The sequence below is a fragment of the Palaemon carinicauda genome, chromosome 18, assembly GCF_036898095.1.
Source record: "Palaemon carinicauda isolate YSFRI2023 chromosome 18, ASM3689809v2, whole genome shotgun sequence".
In the NCBI taxonomy this organism is placed as follows: Eukaryota; Metazoa; Arthropoda; class Malacostraca; order Decapoda; family Palaemonidae; genus Palaemon; species Palaemon carinicauda.
Window position 1 is genome coordinate 81,263,333 of NC_090742.1, and position 20,922 is coordinate 81,284,254.

Genomic DNA, 20,922 nt, shown 5'->3' on the forward strand with positions numbered 1-20,922 from the left:
TATATATATATATATATATGCTACGTACGAACATATTTTCATATTAAATTGCACATGTCCCCGTAATTTGTGCTTTAATGGAATCTAAATTTACCTTTTTTTACAGGCATCAATTGCAATTGCATCATCGGAATTTTCCTATAACTTTTTCACTACGTTCGTGGATACCAGCAACGCCATGAGGTATGGTCTATCTATAATCTCGGTAACTACCTTGAACTAACTAACCAACAAGTCGTTTACCAGTTTGACTATTTCTGTACTAATTTTCTTTACACATTCTTATAAACGTTTCGCCCTCTTCTTCTTTTCAGTAGTTCCTATAAAGAATTAGGACAAATGCTATGGTGGCCAATATGGTAACATCCCTGACTGGTGAATGCCAGACTTAGGTTCGAGGCCCGCTCAAACTCGTTAGATTCTTTGGTCGCTGCAACCTCACCAACCTTGTGAGCTAAGGATGGGGGTTTGGGGGAGCCTGTGGGTCTATCTTCTGAGTCATCAGCAGCCATTGCCTGGCCCTCCTTGGTCCTAGCTTGGGTGGAGAGGGGCTTTGGCGCTGATCATATGTAAATATTGTCAGTCTCTAGGGCATTGTCTTGCTAGGGCGGCCTTTAAACCTTTGAATACCCATTGATCTCCGAATAAGATGTTTTTCTATAAGGAAGGACCTGGCACGTTCATTAAGTAATTCTAAAGCTTAGGTAACTACGGTAGTTAGTGTACTAAGTTGGACACTCATGTGAGTAGAGCAAAGGGAAACAAGAAAGGGTTATACTACTGGAAATTTATTTCATACTGTTCATAAATAACCATATATATATATATATATATATATATATATATATATATATATATATATATGTGTGTGTGTGTGTATATATATATATATATATATATAGATAGATAGATAGATAGATATAAATGTATATATATATTTATATATATATATATATATAGATAGATAGATAGATAGATAGATATAAATGTATATATATATCTATATATATATGTATATATATATATATATATATATATATATATATATATGTGTGTGTGTGTGTGATGATGAAATCAACCCAATATCGTGCTCAAATAGAAATATATTTTACCTTGTACTGGGATCGAACCCTAGCCCCTTCAAAAGAAAGGCGTGCCTCTGGTGGTATGATTGATAGCGATCCTGCCTTTCCTTTGAAAAGGCTGGGGTTCGATGCAAGTATGAGGTAGAAATTTATATTTATATATATGTATATATACATATATATATATATATATATATATATATATATATATATATATATATATATATGTGTGAGTAATTATAATGAAGAAGAAAAAATTACTCTGTATATATACTGTCTTTAATAAAGCAATCCAAATATTTATAGCAATATGGGGTTCTTTAGCTTTCAAAGGTTCCTGCCCCTTTCGTCAATAGCAGTGTAAGTGGAATTTCAAAGCGAAAGAATTATCATTACAACAGGATAGTGTCTATCATTATACTATTGTACTTTTGAAAGTATTACAGAAAAGTCTCACTCATTAGTGCGAACACGATTGTCCTTAGTAATAAGGTTTCAAGATTCTTTTGGTCCCTCGACATCAAAGCCCCCCCCCCCCCCCCCCCCCCCCCCGCATATTTCAAGCTCTCTTTACTTACAATTTATTACAATGAAATTGCAACTGAAGTAAATAATCCATACTTTTCACATTGAACACTAAAAAAAAAAAAAAAAAAAAAAAAAGTTGCATAGGCTCCTGCTCTTGCTGGGTTTAAAAGTTTAATGGCCGTCATGAATGGCAGAGGCAAGGGACAGTGACATTGGCCTAGCTAGAAGTACAGTGCCCTAGAGACTGACCGTATAGCCATATGATCAGCGCCAAGCCCCCTCTAAATCCAAGCTAGGACCAGGGAGGACCAGACTCCACCAAACCTACCATCCTTAGCTCAAAAGTATGGTGAGGTTGCAGATAATACAAGAGATTATAGAGATTGAGCACGACTCGAACCCCAGTCTGGTAGAACGCCAGCCAGGGATGGTTCCAATAAGCCACCACAACCCCGAGTCAGCCTTATGGATAATGCGATGCTGTCTGTAATAATAATAATAATAATAATAATAATAATAATAATTACTTGGCGATACGCTGTCATATTCGACACAAATCACAAAAACTGTTGTTGAACTATATCCTAATTTCTAATTCTTCTGCAAACTTCATAAGAGTAGGGTTACTGTCACCACTGAAATGGGCATAATAATCCTTGAATGAATACAGTGCATTCCACGTGTAACGTCTGAAGAGCAATATCTTCCAAAACAATGAATTTTAGATTGTGAGTTGACAAGGTACCGGGTAGTGGGTGAATCTGTTCGACACAGAAACATCAAAAAAATCGGAAAACACCCAATTTCCAACGCAGTGCTTGTCTATTCAGTGGCATGTTCGGCAAAGTAAAAAAAATCTCAAGAATTTTCAATAACGTCCATCTTTTAAATTCTCTCTCTCTCTCTCTCTCTCTCTCTCTCTCTCTCTCTCTCTCTCTCTCTCTCTCTCTCTCTCTCTCTCTCTCTCTCTCATATACATCTGTGTGTGTGCGTTTGCGTTTGTCGTGTATAATAAATTAGGTAACGTTTCCTTTTGTTTCTTTTTTTATTTTTTTTATTTTTTTGTGAATGCTTCTAAATTGTCGCTTCTTCTAGCCTCTATCGACTGATTATGATTCTTCACCTCGATTATACAAATACCTCCTCATGGAAGTACGTTAGTGTTCATTGAACTGAATAATCATTGCTACCTCAAGTCTGAATCGTCGCTGAATCAATAAGCTGAATCAATAGGCGTTTCATACACCGAAGAATAAAGCCTTTAGCTGTGGATTGGAGTCGTGTTCAAGGAAAGCGTATACTCCATGATTATTATTAGAATTATTACTATTATTATTATTATTTTCATTAATATTATTATCATTATCATTATTATTATTATCATTATCATTATTATTATTATCATTATTATTATTGACAGTATATAAAAGTTTTTATTTGTCTCAAACATTACCGTATCCTTACTAGTGTATCCGAGTCGTCAAAAATTATGTCTAAACAATTAGATAGATATGCACATACACACACACACTGATTCAATCTTTCCCACCCCATACTCCTTTCCTGACTACATCTAGGCAGTTTTATCAATTTGTGGGAGATTGTGGTTTCCAAGCGTACCCTCTTTGGGCACCCTTTTTAACCAGGGTATGGCTACTCCCTCTCATTCATATATATATATATATATATATATATATATATATGATAGATAGATAGATAGATAGATATATGTATATGTATGTATATATATTTATAGCCAATTATTATTATTATTATTATTATTATTATTATTATTATTAAGATTATTATTTAATAATATGTAAAAGTTTTTATTTGTCTCAAACATTACTGATATAATTATCATTATCATTATCGTCATAACTAACGTCATTGATATTACTATTATTATTCTTATTATTACTGTTGTATAGCATTTTATCTTTGTTTCACATGGCGTTTCTGAAGTTACAAACCAATAATATATTTCCCAGAAATTGTTTGTGTTTCCGATTTCGCTTTATTCATATACCATTCCATTCATTATTCGTCGCTTAACTTTGAGTAAACTTTTCAAGTTTTACCATATGATAATAGTCTTTCCCTTTTTAATGTAAAATATCCTCGACCTACAAACGTATGAAGTCATCTAAGATAAAAATTGAATCCTAACTTTTAAGAGAGCATCTTAATAAGTTAGATGGTTCTATTTTTGCAGTTTCCTTTCTGGAGGTGTCTCAGCATAAGAGACGTATTTTGAAGGACTGCATCTTCCTGGGAATTCTTATATAATTTTTATATCATATATTGTTATATTATTTTAAAAAGACAAAACCACCATCGTAAAGTTGAACGACAGTGATGAATAGAATTTAAATATATTCTTTAATGGACGTCTTTGATGTATTATGCAAATGTAAAACAGATTTTCTGTCCTAGGAATGAAGTAAAATAACTTTTAATCAAGGAACTCCATTCAAAAGTAAACCATCGAAATGCAAACTACAACTTTTGTACAATGATTTATAATATGGAAAGAAGAGGCATGATGGAAAAGAATGCCTTTGATAGAAGACATTGGAAATGGTGCATCAGGCAACCGACCCTTAGTGGATAACGGTGGGAAAATGATAAACAGAAGAAATTCATCATATGAAGAAGTTATCGCAACTTAGTTAAGCCAGGACCCACAAGGAAGTACGTTACTGAATAATGTATATGATCGTTGTTTATTGGGTCTGCCAGGTAGACGGGAGCGGAACCTAAAAATATTAGTAGGTCCTTCCTGGGCTTGCTTGCTTGCTGTAGATTGCCTAGAGCTTCTCTCCGGACAGGGGCTCTTTGCCTGGCCCTTAGGTGCTTTCACTGGTGGGTACATTGGGTGTTTTGTTGCTCTGCCCTTAGAACTCTATGATGACCTGAAAAATTGGTTGATAGTACCTAGAGCTTCATATAACTGTAACTATTTAGGAGAGTGCACTCATAAAGTGACTCCTGCTCTGCCCCTAGAGCTTCTTTGAGTTACTTATGGTTATTGCACTCATGGATTGCTTCTTCCTCTGCCCCTAGAGCTTCTTTTAAGTAACTTATGGATATTTACACTCATGGAGTGCTTCATGTTCTGCCCCTAGAGCTTGGTGGGGATGCTAAGTATACTAGCTTCATTTGTTAGCTCAGCCCAAGAGCTTATGGGTGGCTGGCTCTCCCCTGAGTGCACACAGTAATCGGCCCTATCTGCAGCCAGAAAGGAGGGTTTTTAGTGGTAGGGTAAAACTGGTATAGCAACGAGTCCCAGTGAGTAGGAGAGAATGGGAGAGGAGGAAAGGATTTTCAGTGGGAGAGGAAAGAAGCAGTTTTAAATGTAAGTACTTATTCCTGCGTGCATGGTGTCAATTTAGATTGAGCTGGATGTAGCCAGCTTGCTCAGCCCAAGATCCAGTACTGAATATGCCCTTGGCAAGCCAGGGGCAGCGTCAAAAGATTTTTCTTATATGAATGCCTGCTTTTAGCAGCCAGGGTCAAGAGGCCCGGTGGTTTAGGTCCTGTTGAGGGCCAAAGCATTGAGATTAAGTTCCAGGGTGAAAATTTATAGACTTTAGTCCCAGTGAGTTCGAAAGACTGGGAGAGGAGCAGAAAGATTTGCATTAAAGAGCAGGACAGGGTTGGAGACCAAAGTCCCAGTAAGCTTAAGGTTAAGGTAGAGCGACGTCTAGAGGCTTAGCCGAGGTGGAGAGGGCTAAGGGTGGTGTAAAAGGTGAGGTATGGCTAGGCTGGGAGAGACGCTCCTCTTACGTAGGTGGAGGGTAAGATTGCAGAAAGCCTGCAATCATGTTTATGTTTTTGAGGATGTGAGTTGTCACATGTTCTGCAGTGTACAGGGCACCTTGGCCGAGGTTTTTTTCTGAAAATTATGGTTTCTGGGCAATGGCAGAGGTAATGCTCTAGAGGGAGATCTGGAACAGCTTCACATTACTTGCATTGTCTGCCCTCGGGTTTGATGATTTCCCATGAGCAGGGGTACCCTAACCTTAATCGAAGGACGATTTTTGATAGTTTGCGGGGCGTGTTCTTTGGGAGGTCATGTGGTGTTAGGCTGGTAGTAGTAATGTACCATTGTTCTGACTTTGACGAGGCAAATAACGCCTGTCTGATGGAGCTGTGTAGTTGTACCTGACAATATGCATTCATTGATGATTTGAACTGCTCATGCAATGGGCTAAGGGTTGAGCTGATAGTGTCGACTTGGAGGGCTTCCCCTGCTAGTTGATCATCTTCTCCGTTACCTGGTATGCCTACATGGCTGGGGATCCTGTTTAATGTGACTTGATGGTTTTGGAGGGAGTGTGAGTGGGCTATGTGTTTGATGGAGGAAATGATAAGTGTATTCTTGCGAAGATCTTGGCATTTGATAGCTACCATGGCTTCTCTGGAGTCAGTATGTACCGTGGTGTTTCCTTGAATGGTGAATGAGTGTGTGAGAGCTTCAAGTATGGTAACTAATTTAGTTTGAAGGGTGGGGGCGTTATTAGAGATCCTCCTACAGGCCAAGAACTGAGGGGGAAAAGACTGCAGTAGGAACTTCTCTGTTTACAGAAACATCCGTGTGATAGACATTGTCAGCCCGCATGAGGGTGATGGAATCTAGAGCTGCTCTAAATGCCTGTGCTGGGGGGCATAGCGCCTTGGAGAGCGGGAGGATGGTGTAATTGAACCGGATAGGGCTCAAAGCCCATGGGGTTTGTTCTGAAAAGTCTGGGTGTAAGGTGTCTCTTTTAAGTTTAGCTAGAATTGTCTGAGAATCTTTGGATCTCAGCGCGGTGATAAGTTAGCCAGCGTAGGTGTCAGGAGGTGCCAATGCTTCTGAAAGAGGAATTAGGCCTCGAAGCTTGTTATGGAGGGGACAGTCCAGGTTGGTCTTGAATGTTATAAAGATAATGGAACCATTTCGTGAATTTGTCCTATCTGTGAGGGAGAGAAGGTGGATTTCAGCTCAAAGCAGGGAGAGCCTGGTCCAAATGGGGGCTCCAAGAATGGTCCTCATGGCGTTGTTTTGAATCACCTCGAGGGTCTTTTCTTGTGTGAGATTGAGAACAGGGGCTGCATATTCTACTACAGAGCGTACGGCTTGAATGCAAAATCGTCTGAGAATATGGTGGATGGCACCCTGGTCTAAGGACGTAATGCATCTGAGTGCATTTAGTCTGCTGTTGGCTTTGTGATTGAGGAGCGTTATTTCAGGGGTGGTTGATTGCCTGAAGTTTAAGTTCACGCCTAAGTAGATAAAGTTTCTGACCCATTCAATGGATGTTCCAAGTAGGTTTAGTGGGGGAGGGGGTTGAGAATGTTTGTTCGGATAGATCTTTAGTCCTGAAAACTGGCAGCTGGCTGCCATGGTGTTTAGGGCGATCTGTGAAATTCCTGGACCTTGGATCTTGTGAGGTAGTTAACTAAGGTGACTCATTCTTAATCCTCTGTCTGGCCGACCTGTTCTAAGTAGGTCCTGAGTTAAGTTAACTGGAGTTTGGCAGAAATCCACTGACAAATCGATAGAAATTGCAATTTCATGCAAATTAATAGAAATAACCTGAAACCCAAACAACAAAACAACCGCGTCTTATCTTTCGAGGAAAAACCAAATTCCTTCATCCTTAGACCTCAAGACAAAGATTTTGAAGACTAAGCAGTTCTATTGCGCACCACTTTCAAAATTAAGTGTTGTTCAAAATTTTATATATACATGTGTATATATATATATTATATATATATATATATATATATATATATATATATATATATATACATATATACAGTATATATGGATGGAAATCAACACAATATTGTGTTCAAATAGAAATAAATTTCTACCTCATACTTGGGATCAAACCCTAGCCCCTTCAAATGAAAAGCCAGGTCGCTTCCAACCATGCTACCAGAAGGTATAAAATACGTCGGAATCTAGCTGCTTCCTGCATTTCAGGCTTTACCTGGCAAAACATCAGTCTCTTACCAGCGAATTTTCCCCGACTTCCCGGCCCACTAGGTGACACAATTGATAGCTTTTTAGTTGAAATTACCCCTAATGAGTCAATATGGATGTAAATCAACACAATATCGTGATCAAATAGAAATAAATTTCTACTTCATACTTTGGATCGAACCCTAGCCCCTTCAAATGAAAGGCCAGGTCGCTTCCAACAATGCCACCAGAAGGTATAAAAGAAGTCGGAACCTAACTGCTACCTGCAGTTCAGGCTTTACCTGGCGAAACATTAGTCTCTTACCAGCGAGTTTTCCCCGGCTTCCCGGCCCATCCTACTTCTTTTAGAGCCTCTGGTAGCATAGTTGGAAGCGACCTGGCCTTTCATTTGAAGGGGCTAGGGTTCGATCCCAAGTATGAGGTAGAAATTTATATATATATATATATATATATATATATATATATATATATATATATACGATAGAATCTGGACTCTCATAACAGCGAGATTTTTCTATTCTCTTTTTCTGAATTACCAGATGAATAAGAATCCCATAATGCCATGAATTTTCCAAGGGAATTTCATTTACGTTACGGCGAAAACTACTGTATATCAATGCTCTCATCAATCTCTTAAATATATATATACATATAGAAATATATATATATATATATATATATATATATATATATATATATATATATATATATACAGTATATATATATGTATATATATATATATATATATATATATATATATATATATATATATATATGTGGTGTGTGTGTGTGTTTGCTTCTTTAACTGGATAAATCTGAATGTTATCTTTAGTTTCTAATTGTTTTTAACATTGATCTATACAAGATGTCTTTTCTCTTCGTTCTCTTTATCTATCATCTTTATGGAAATCTCATCTACAATTTGTTGCCTCTCTTAGCTTATTCCATATGAATATAATCATTTGAAAAGAAATCTAACGAATGTCACATAACAAAGATATCAATAATCATAAACCTAAATTCCGGGATTAAAATGGAGCCAGTAGTCTTGGAAATGAAGGTATATGCATCAATGTATGAGGAGATTGAAGTGATGCTGACGAAGTGTTTGTGCACGTGTTGTTCGTCCTCGATTATGTAATTCCAAGATTAATTTGATCATCTGAGAGTGATTATTATTATTATTATTATTATTATTATTATTATTATTATTATTAATTGTTATTATTAAATGCTAAGCTACAACCCTAGTCGGAAAAGCAGGATGCTATAAGCCCAGGCGCTCCAACAGGGAAAATAGCCCAATGAGGAAAGGACACATATATTGGTGTTCCTTTGATGCTAAGTGCCATCTGAGAATAAATATCTCTCAAATATATAATAGAATAGAAAACATGATAATGATAAAATTGCAATCGAAACTTTTTAATGTTAGCATTGTCCTCTAGAACTTGTTAAAATACGGTTGACGAATTTTCAATAGTTCCTATGCGTTAAAATTTGCTAAGTAAAAAACAATTCGGTTATCTGAAATTTCTTTCTTGATGGTTATAAGAATTTGTCAAGGTACACCCATCATCAGATGAAATTTGCTTCTACAACTGCAATTTGCAATGGCATGATATAATACGATTGCCATTCTTTCTCAAAAAAAAATTACAATATGTACTTCAAGAGACGACGAAAGTAAATAATATTTTCTATGTGAGGTAAAAAAAAAAAAGTCATTCTTATAAAGAATGTGTTAATGCATTATCGATTACTTTCTCGAAATGAACTTGTAATTTTGCAATAGTGTATCACTTTCATAAAACATACGTTTTTTTTTTTTTTTTTTTAAAGAAGACTTGGATAACTTCCGTGTCGATATAACGATAGATTTTTACGTCACATGATTACCATCCCAAAGCGGGTTAACTTTCGTATCATGTTTGTAGTTTCAATTTAACATCTAATTGTAATATTCTCCATTTCTATTGCAGGTATTGTACGGCATTTATTTCCATTTTCAAAGGAAATACTTTTGACTAGTAGTATGCCACTATTGTTCATGGTAGACATGAAGTTTTAAAGCCCTTTACAATTGTTTTCGAAAAGTATATTTTTTCTTTATTTCCTCATAATTTGGTCAAAAAATATATATCAAGTAACATACATTTTTGTTTACGGATCAATTACTCTCAAGCTTTGGCAGCAAAAATATGAATTATTATTATTATTATCATATTATTATTATTATTATTATTATTATTATTATTATTACTTGCTAAGCTACAACTCTAGTTGGGAAAGCGGGATGCTATAAGCCAAGGGGCTCCAACAGGGAAAATAGCCCAGTGAGGAAAGGAGAAAGTAAAAAATAAAATATTTTAAGAAGAGTAACATCATTAATATAAATATCTCCTATATAAACTATATAAACGTTAACAAAACAAGAGGAAGAGAAATTAGATAGAATAGTATGCCCAAATGTACCCTCAAGCAAGAGAACTCTAACCCAAGACAGTAGAAGAGGCTATGGCACTTCCCAAGACTAGAGAACAATGGTTTGATTTTGGAGAGTCCTTCTCCTAGAAGAGCTGCTTAACATAGCTAAAGAGTCTCTTCTACCCTTACAAAGAGGAAAGTGGCCACTGAACAATTACAGTGCAGTAATTGTACAGTAATCGGTCATTGTCCCTAATAAATGCTGTAGCTAGATTCAGTAATTCAAGGTTTTATGATGAAAAGAGAAAAAAAAATTTGAGAGGAAATTTTGAATCATTTGGCCAAGACACCTTTTGCGAAAATATCCTGTGTCGCTTGTTTCGTTTAAATACCATTTTGCCGGCAGAAGCACTCAACGCAAACAAAAAGAAATCGTGACTTTAAGGATTTGAGTCCTGTTTGATAATATACTCATAGATGGGTGTTAGGCTGATATTATTATTATTATTATTATTATTATTATTATTATTATTATTATTATTATTATTATTATTATTATTATTAGGTAACCTCAACCTTAGTTGGGAAAGCAGGATGCAACAGCGAAAAATAGTTCAGTGAAGAAAGGAAATAAGGAAATACATAACCAAGAAGAGTAATGAACAAATAAAATAAAACACTTTAAGAACAGTAACAACATTAGAATAGATCTTTCATATATAATCTATAAAAATAGACGTATGTCAGCCTGTTCAACATGAAAGCATTCGCTGTTGACGTTGTCGTGGTCTTTGTTATTGTTAATGCACTAGCATTTGTAGAGTTTATCATCCCTGGGGAAACGATTATAAAGTATAGGCTACTAATTAAAGGATGCATAAATACGCAGATATATAATATTTTTTCATTTGTAAAAGGTACATTGCCAACATTACTTATACTAATAATAATAATAATAATAATAATAACAACAACAACAACAACAATAATAATAATGATAAAAATAATTATAATAATGATAATAATAATACCAAGAGTGGTACAGTAAATGTTGGAAACACCAGAAGCATTTTCGTAATACTATATCGAAACTCAATACTTTAAGAAATATGTTATTAGATATCTTAGATTTTTTCAACCGATATAAGATTTTAATGAAAATGCCTTTCTCTAGAAATACTACAGTTACACATAAAGGCATATCCTGCATTTAGAATTAAGTGTGTTTTTATGGCTTTACCATAAAAGGGATATTTTTACTTTTAGTATTTAAATGGATAATGACATCTCTCAGAGACGATAAGATCAAAATATATGGAGAAGAAAGAAAGAATTTAGTCCACATTTGAGACTCATATGTCTCCGGATGTCTTTACCCCAATTGTCTCCTGATATCTTTACCTCAAATGTCCTTGGATGTCTTTCCAGAATGATGCCCGCTGGAACCTATCGCTGGAACGTCGCAAAGGAGACAGTTTCTGTTGACATCAAGAGCCCTCTAACTCCTAATCTGCTGGAGGTCTACAGGAACTTCGGGGGAAGAACGATGAATGCATCTGTCGTAGACAACTGGCCCTTCTTCAAAATTATCCCCATAGACAAGGAAAACGCTTTGCCTCATTCGGGTATCGATCACAACGTTCTCCAGAGCGTTGCGAAAAAACTCAATTTCAAGTATGCACACATTTCATAACTGATTTTCCTAACATTTGTAATAGGTGTTTGTGTCTCTCTCTTCTTCTTGAAATCATTCTGTCAAGATTTTTCAACATTTCGCGAGCTAATTCTTATCTGTTTTTACCAGATGATGATCAATGAGAAAATAATGATTTTTTCCTATATTAGTTTTAGCAAAAACTCTTTCCGTTTCATATTTAGTTATGTTTCGACCTAATCTTTCCAATGAAGGAAATCGCCCATTTCTAAAATTGAAAGATTTTCAACTGCATGAAATTGAATATCTGGAACAGTGATTTAGCTTTTCTATAAAAATAAATATTGCATTAATTACTCCTATGATATATATATATATATATATATATATATATATATATATATATATATATATATATATATATATATATATGGCTCACATCAAATTTTCATGTCGTTGATCTTTCCCTTTATATTAATTTTTATCTCTTCCCTCATAGTGAAGTATTAACCCTTTACCAAACCTGCATTTCCTCTCTAGCAAATTGATAAGAAAATAAACCGAAGCAAGCATAAGGGATGAAAGGATAAAACCAGTAAACAAAAAAGGTGAACATAAACACTAAAAACATAAACACTTATATAAAAGCGTGCGTATACATGCATGTATATACGTATGTCTGAATGTACAGTTGGACAGAGAAGTTCCTGGTGTACTTTGCACTGAAGAAGTGCACCCTCTCAAACCTTTACTGTGTGTAGCCGCCCCTCCAGTCACCCCGATCATTGATGCCATCTCTTCTTACACTTATTTGTCTGGTTACTCGCCGCACATGAGGTGTGGCAGGGTCAGAATTGGTTTGATTTAAATCAAGTGATTTAAATCGATTTGAATCAGAGCAAAAAAAATCATGATTTAAATCAAAATGAAATTTACTATATTCGCAATGATCTTAGTGTTATATCAATTAACATAAGTAAAATATCTCATGATTTAATTATATATGCACATATAATACAGTATATATATATATATATATATATATATGTGTGTGTGTGTGTGTGTGTGTATATATATACATATATATAAATATATATATATATATATATATATATATATATATATATATATATATATGTGTGTGTGTGTGTGTGTGTGTGTGTATTCTTCTTCTTTGTCTATATATCTTCTTCATCATCTCTTCCTACACCTTTTGACGCAAAGAGCCTCAGTTAGATTTCGCCAGGCGTCTCTATCTTGAGCTTTTAAATCAATACTTCTCCATTCATCATCTACTTCGCACTTCTTAGTCCTCAGCCATGTGGGCCTGGGTCTTCCAACTCTTCTACTGCCTTGTGGATCTCAGTTAAAAGTTTATTAAACTACTCTTTCGGGGGAGTGCGAAGAGCATGCCCAAACCCTCTCCATCTTCCCCTCACCATGATCTCATCTACATATGGCACTCAGGTAATCTCTCTTATAGTTTCATTTCTATTTCTCCCCTGCCATTTAACTCCCAATATTCTTCTGTGGGGTTTGTTCTTAAATCTAAAAAATCTGTTGGATATTGTTTCATTGTCATACCACGACTCATGTCCATTCAGTAACACCAATATCACTAAACTAATATATAGCTGGATTTTTATATGCAATTTCAGGCGATTTTATCTCCAAATTTTACTCAACCTAGACATTATCTGATTAAATTTTTTTAATCTTTCATTAATCTCCAATTCTAAAGACCCTGTATTGGAGATCATAGTTCCTAAATATTTAAATGATTCCACCTCATTAATCCTTTCTCCTTCCAATGATATTTCATCTTCCACTGCATATTCTGTTCTCATCATCTCTGTCCTTCTTCTATTTATCTTGAGCCTAATCTCATGTGACATTTCATGAATTCTGACAAGCAAGCTTTGCAAGCCCTGTGGCATTTTGCTAATAAGGACAGTGTCATCAACACACTCTAGGTCCGCGAATTTCCTGCTACCAATCCAGTTCAATCCTTCTCCTTCATCCCCAACTATTCTATGCATTACAAAATCCATGAACACTAGAGGATAAACAACATAGGTGACAATCCCTTCCCTTGGAGAACTCAACGTTCACCGGAAATTTATTTGATGAGATTCCAATAACATTAACTTTACACTTGCTATGCTCATGAACAGACTCAAATTTACATATTTAAGAGGAATGCTATAATGACACAGGACTCTCCACAAAATTGGCCGGTGCACACTATCAAAGGCTTTTTCATAGTCCACAAATGCCATCAAAAGTGGATTTCTATACTCTAAACATTGCTGTACAACATATCTTAAAATGAAAATTTAGCCAATACAACTTCTACCTTTTCGAAATCCTGCTTGTTTATCTCTCAGTTTTTCATCAATCTTTTTTTAGACTCTGTAGAATAAGCATACAATACTATATATTTTCATGACAACTGACGTAAGTGTGATGCCTTTGTAGTTGTTGCAATCAGTCAGATGTCCTTTTTTTGTCATTTTCATCAGCACTCCTACTCTAATTCATCAGGTTTTGTCTCTTCGTGTCACATTCTACAAGATAATCTTGTAAGTATTTTGATAGTTACTTAATTTTCGGCCAAAATCATCTCGGCAGTTATTCTATCGTATCCAGGGGCTTTCCATCTCTTGAGTTTTTTAATGATAGCTTCGACTTCAAACCCACTGAATTCATTCATGATCACATCAAATTCTTCCCCAACTTCCGGTATATCAATCGAATTATTCCCTTCATATCTCCTATTCATGACCTCACTAAAGTGTTCCATGCAACGTTGCCTTTCTTCATCTTCTGCTGTTATAACAGATCCATCTCACTTCTTTGCCCAAATTGAGATTTCATTAATAATTCTATGAGCGATTCTTACACCATAGCCGCTTCCTGAATTCATAGCTTTGTCAGCCTCATTTGCTTTATTGTCTAAATATTCTCTCCAGTCATTCCTGGCTTTTCTTTTGACCTCACTATCAATACAGGAATACTTGGTATGTTCTACCTTGTAATTTTCATTACATCCTGGGAAACTTTCAACAATCATTTTTTGTCTTTGATTCCTTTTTATGGTATCCCAAGTATCATTTGATATCTATGGCTTTCTCCTTGTAACTGCATGCCCCAAAAGTTCACTAACAACTGACTGATATGTTCTTGATATCACACTATTCTTAATGGATTGACTGCTCTTCGTCTCTTAAAGTCTCTAAGACTGCAAATCGATTCCTGAATTCAATTGCAAATGTTTCTCTGTGCTCATCTTCTAGAAGCTTAGGTGTATTAAACCTAGGTATTCTATCTACAATTCTTTTGGGTGCTTTCAGTTTTAATTTCAGTGTGGTAATGAGGACATGGTGATCACTACCAATATCTACACTTCTATAGCTTCTTACATTTCTCAGAGTCCTCCTTCTCTTTTTATGAATGGCTATGTGATCTAATTGATTTTTGTAATTGCCACATGGTGAAGTCCATGTATTTATTTTGGATGTTCTTTTGCTGGAAAAGAGTAACCTCCAATAACAAGATTTTTTTTTAACAAAGACTTGTAAAATTTGCTCCAATTTCATTTGCAACTTCGCCAAGATCCTCAACACCCATCACATTCCCTATTCCTTGATTATTCCTTCTAACTTTAGCATTGAAGTCACCAATTACAGTTTTCATATTATTATCATTATCATCATTATTATTATTATTATCATTATTATTATTATTATTATTATTATTATTATTATTATTATTATCATTATTTTTATTATTATTTTTTTTCTTTATTATTATTATAATTAATAGCTAAGCTACACCCCTAATTGGAAAAGCAAGATGATATTTGCCCTAGAGTTCCAACAGGGAAAAAATACCCCAGTGAGGAAAGGAAATAAGGAAATAAATAAAAGATATAAGAAGTAATGAACAATTAAAATAAAATATTTTAAAAACATTAACAACATTAAAACAGATATTTCGTATTATAAACTTTAAAAAGACTTATGTCAGCCTGTTCAACATAAAAACATTTGCTCCAACTTTGAACTTTTGAAGTTCTACTGATTCAACTACCCGATTAGGAAGATCATTTCACAACTTGATCACAGCTAGAATAAAGCTTCTAGAGTACTGTGTAGTATTGAGCCTCTTGATGGAGAAGGCCTGACTATTAGAATTAACTGCATGTCTAGTATTACGAAAAGGATGGAACTGTCCCGGAAGATTTAAATGTAAAGATGGTCAGAATTATAAGAAAATCTTATGCAACCTGCATAATAAACTAATTGAACGACGGTGCTAAAGATTAATATCTAGATCAGGAATAAGAAATTTGATATATTTCTCACGGATCTCATCTATTACTCTCGGGAGTTCTTCATGGTATTCATCTTTCCTGTCTTCAGGGAAGTCATTTGTTGGTGCATAGCAAACTATAATACTCATATTGCACTGCTTTGATTTAAACTTAGCAAGTAACAACCTACTATTTACTGCTCACTATTCTGTTAATGCCTTTTCTGCTTTTGGTGTCACTATCATTTCTACCCCTTTTCTTCCAACTCCATCTGTTCTTCCTGAGTAGATATATATATTGCCTTGGTCTAAGATTTCTTTACCAATCCCCTCACAACGTGTTTCAGTTAGGGTCAAGATATTCAAACTATATTTCATAAATTCATTCTCCACTTGCTGTAACTTCCCAATCTGATTCATGGTTCTATCATTCCAATTACTAATTTTAAATTTTTTCTTTAGTATTTATAAACCAGGAGATACTTAGGACCCCACTACGCCCAGGACTGAGGCCCCTTCTCTGCTAGGCGGTATATCTTAGCACGTCAGGTTTGCTAATGGTTATATGAATATAATTGGAAAAGCAACCTGGTGGTGTAACAAGAACTTTGGGTATCGAAGAAATGGTCCCTTAAATCTCGATGAAGTCACTGATAGCTGGGTGATGGATTGGGTTTAAGTCAATAGACAAGATGTCTCTTCGGCTTCTACTCTCGATGCATGGAAGATGACCTTACAGGAATCAGTATGGACCAACAGGAGTCACTTGCCTCAGTTAGATAGGCACTGCACATCACAAGGAACTAGCTATCCTTTGATGAATTTAGACAATGAATCCTCTATGGATTTAGTCAGTCTATGGAAAAAGAAAATGACAGTATATATATATATATATATATATATATATATATATATATATATATATATATATAAATATATATATATATATATTAGCAGAGATTTAAATATCAGGAAAGGTTGAAAATGACATGTGACGAAGTGAAAGTAAGAGAAACTGGCAACTTAGAGGAGGAGTGGAAGTTAGTAAAAGAACATTTTGTTGGGATTGCAAGTGATGTGTGTGGCAAGAAGGTTGTTGGAGGCAGCACGAGGAAGGGCAGTGAATGGTGGAATGGAGGAGTGAAGGTAAAAGTGGAAGAGAAAAAGAGGGCTTTTGGAGAATGGCTTCAGAGTAATAGTGTAGAGAAGTATGAAAAATATAAAGAGAAAAATGTGGAAGTAAAGCGCAAGGTACGTGAGGCAAAGAGGGCAGCTGACCTGAGGTGGGGTCAGGGATTGGGTCATTCATATGAAGAGAATAAGAAGAAGTTTTGGAAAGAAGTGAAGAGAGTAAGGAAGGCTGGCTCAAGAATTGAAGAGACAGTAAAAGATGGAAATGGGAGGTTGTTAAAAGGAGAGGAAGCTAGGAAAAGATGGGCGGAATATTTTGAAAGTTTACTGAATGTTGAGGATAATAGGGAGGCAGATATAATTGCTGTTGCAGATGTTGAGGTGCCAGTGATGGGAGATGAGAATGAGAGAGAGATTACAATAGATGAAGTGAGGAGAGCACTAGATGAAACGAGAGTAGGAAAAGCGTCTGGTATGGATGGTGTGAGAGCTGAGATGTTGAAGGAAGGGGGTGTGACTGTACTTGAATGGTTGGTGAGATTGTTTAATATGTGTTTTGTGTTGTCAATGGTACCAGTAGATTGGGTTTGTGCATGTATTGTACCACTATATAAGGGTAAGTGAGATGTGCATGAGTGTTGTAATTCAAGAGGTATTAGTTTGTTAAGCGTAGTTGGAAAAGTGTATGGTAGAGTAATGATTAATAGGATCAAGGATAAAACAGAGAATGCAATCTTAGAAATACAGGGTGGTTTTAGAAGAGGTAGGGGTTGTATGAATCAGATTTTTACAGTTAGGCAGATATGCGAGAAATATTTAGCAAAAGGTAAGGAGGTGTATGTTGCGTTTATGGATCTGGAGAAAGAGTATGATAGAGTTGATAGGGAAGCAATGTGGAATGTGATGAGGTTATATGGAGTTGGTGGAAAGTTGTTGCACGCAGTGAAAAGTTTCTACAAAGGTAGTAAAGCATGTGATAGGATAGGAAATGAAGTAAGTGATTGGTTTCCGGGGAGAGTGGGGCTGAGACAGGGATGTGTGATGTCACCGTGGTTGTTTAACTTGTATGTTGATGGAGTGGTGAGAGAGGTGAATGCTTGAGTGCTTGGACGAGGATTAAAACTGGTAGACGAGAATGACCATAAATGGGAGGTAAATCAGTTGTTGTTTGTGGATGATACTGTACTGGTTGCAGATACAGAAGAGAAGCTTGACCGATTAGTGACAGAATTTGGAAGAGTGTGTGAGAGAAGGAAGTTGAGAGTTAATGTGGGTAAGAGTAAGGTTATGGGATGTACGAAAAGGGAAGGTGGTGCAAGGTTGAATTTGATGTTGAATGGAGAGTTACTTGAGGAAGTGGATCAGTTTAAGTACTTGGGGTCTGTTGTTGCAGCAAATGGTGGAGTGGAAGCAGATGTACGTCAGAGAGTGAATGAAGGTTGCAAAGTGTTGGGGGCAGTTAAGGGAGTAGTAAAAAATAGAGGGTTGGGCATGAATGTAAAGAGAGTTCTATATGAGAAAGTGATTGTACCAACTGTGATGTATGGATCGGAGTTGTGGGGAATGAAAGTGACGGAGAGACAGAAATTGAATGTGTTTGAGATGAAGTGTCTAAGGAGTGTGGCTGGTGTATCTCGAGTAGATAGGGTTAGGAACGAAGTGGTGAGAGTGAGAACAGGTGTAAGAAAAGAGTTAGCAGCTAGAGTGGATATGAATGTGTTGAGGTGGTTTGGCCATGTTGAGAGAATGGAAAATGGCTGTCTGTTAAAGAAGGTGATGAATGCAAGAGATGATGGGAGAAGTACAAGAGGAAGGCCAAGGTTTGGGTGGATGGATGGAGTGAAGAAAGCTCTGGGTGATAGGAGGATAGATGTGAGAGAGGCAAGAGAGCGTGCTAGAAATAGGAATGAATGGCGAGCGATTGTGACGCAGTTCCGGTAGGCCCTGCTGCTTCCTCCGATGCCTTAGATGACCGCGGAGGTAGCAGCAGTAGGGGATTCAGCATTATGAAGCTTCATCTGTGGTGGATAATGTGGGAGGGTGGGCTGTGGCACCCTAGCAGTACCAGCTGAACTCGGTTGAGTCCCTTGTTAGGCTGGAGGAACGTAGAGAGTAGAGGTCCCCTTTTTTGTTTTGTTTCATTTGTTGATGTCAGATAACCCCCAAAATTGGGGGAAGTGCCTTGGTATATTTATGTATAGCAGAGATACCCGGCATTGCCCGGGTGTAGGATTAAAAAGAAATGTCAATATATGCTGCTAGTCGATTCATGTAAGTTATCTCTGGGATGACTTATTTTGAAACAAATATTTTTTTTAACTCGTAGATACTCTTATTGCCCAATATTTTATTTGTGAAAACTGTGCAACTGTGAAGATGAAACGTTTCCGATGTTAACGTAGAGAGGATATTTGTAACAAAGTCAGCCGAAAATGCCCTCCACTGCAACACAATCCAGGAGGTTCATTCTTCCATTTCAGAGCATCACAGTGATTACATTTTTGTGATATCAAGCAAATTTGTACTATCTCTTCTGTTTCTTACCATGTCTGGGGTTATAGGTGAAGGCACCAAGACGCCATTGTTCAGCATTAAACAGATGTCCTAAGACTTCTGCACGCCTGTCTCTATCAATATGGTGATTATTCTCTGCTTCTTGTGTTTGTTGGTTTCATTGAGCATTCATTCTGTGTCGGTTAGCCTGAAGTCAAGTTATTCTTTTATTTCTTGATTCCTGATATCTTAGTGCTACAATTCTTTTTTGATTATCTTCAAGGCGAGAATTTCTTTGGTCTTCGTATTCTTCTTCACGCATAGCCGCCATTCTGCTGGGATTAATGTTCCTTCTATCTGAATTTTTAAGAGGGTGGAGGTTCTGCCTCCCCAACATAGTTCTCTTAGGGTGCACTATTACATTTCAGACCATTTCCATTATCTTTCTTGGAAATATTTACATAAGTGTACGCTTTTATTTTTATATAGAATAGTATATACTTGAGGTTTATAGTGGGCGGTGTTTTGCGCACCGCAGCAGCCTTAAGGAGGCACATAGAGATTTAGGAGCAATTCCATTGACTTGGAAAATTTTACATAAGAATACACTTTTAGTTTTTATGTAAAATTGAATATATTTGAAGTTTCAAGAGGCTGGAGGTCTGGGAACTTGGAGATTCGGTAACACTTGCATTATCTTTCTCAGAAAATTTTATATAAAAGTACAGTACATTACTAGTTTTAGAGATATTGCATTTTATATATATATATATATATATATATATATATATATATATATATATATATATATATATATACTGTATATATATGTATATATATATATATATATATATATATATATATATATATATATATTTCTAAAAAGTTTAAAAAGTCTAGGGCACCAGCTTCCCGATTTCATGGAAATATTTCAATCTTCATGGGGGTCTTCCGGCCCCCTCTGCACCTTTCTATTGACCTGAGCTAAATGCATATGGCGTCATTTTATTTACAGGAAAAAGCTATATGAAATCTATATGTTTGTTTTTATCTTATGCTTTATTTCTATAACGGACAGACATACAGAGACAAACAGACAGACAAACCTTGAGCTTTATATATTAGGTACATACATATATATAATCTATGTATATATATATATATATATATATATATATATATATATATATATATATATGTATACATACATATATATATATATATATATATATATATATATATATATATATATATATATATATATATATATATATATATATATATATATTATAGTCCCGTGGTCTGGGAACCAAAAT

At 35.7% G+C, this 20,922-nt stretch overlaps 1 protein-coding gene across 1 annotated transcript in view; it reads left to right on the forward strand.

Annotated features, from left to right (window-relative positions):
- The first annotated feature begins 109 nt into the window (after positions 1-109).
- Positions 110-20,922, forward strand: part of LOC137657120 (glutamate receptor ionotropic, delta-2-like) — a 31,257-nt gene continuing 10,444 nt past the window's right edge. The window contains exons 1-2 of the mRNA XM_068391479.1: positions 110-183; positions 11,443-11,688. Coding sequence (XP_068247580.1) covers positions 179-183; positions 11,443-11,688 — 251 coding nt within the window. The 5' untranslated portion in view covers positions 110-178. The remainder of the gene's footprint in view (positions 184-11,442; positions 11,689-20,922) is intronic.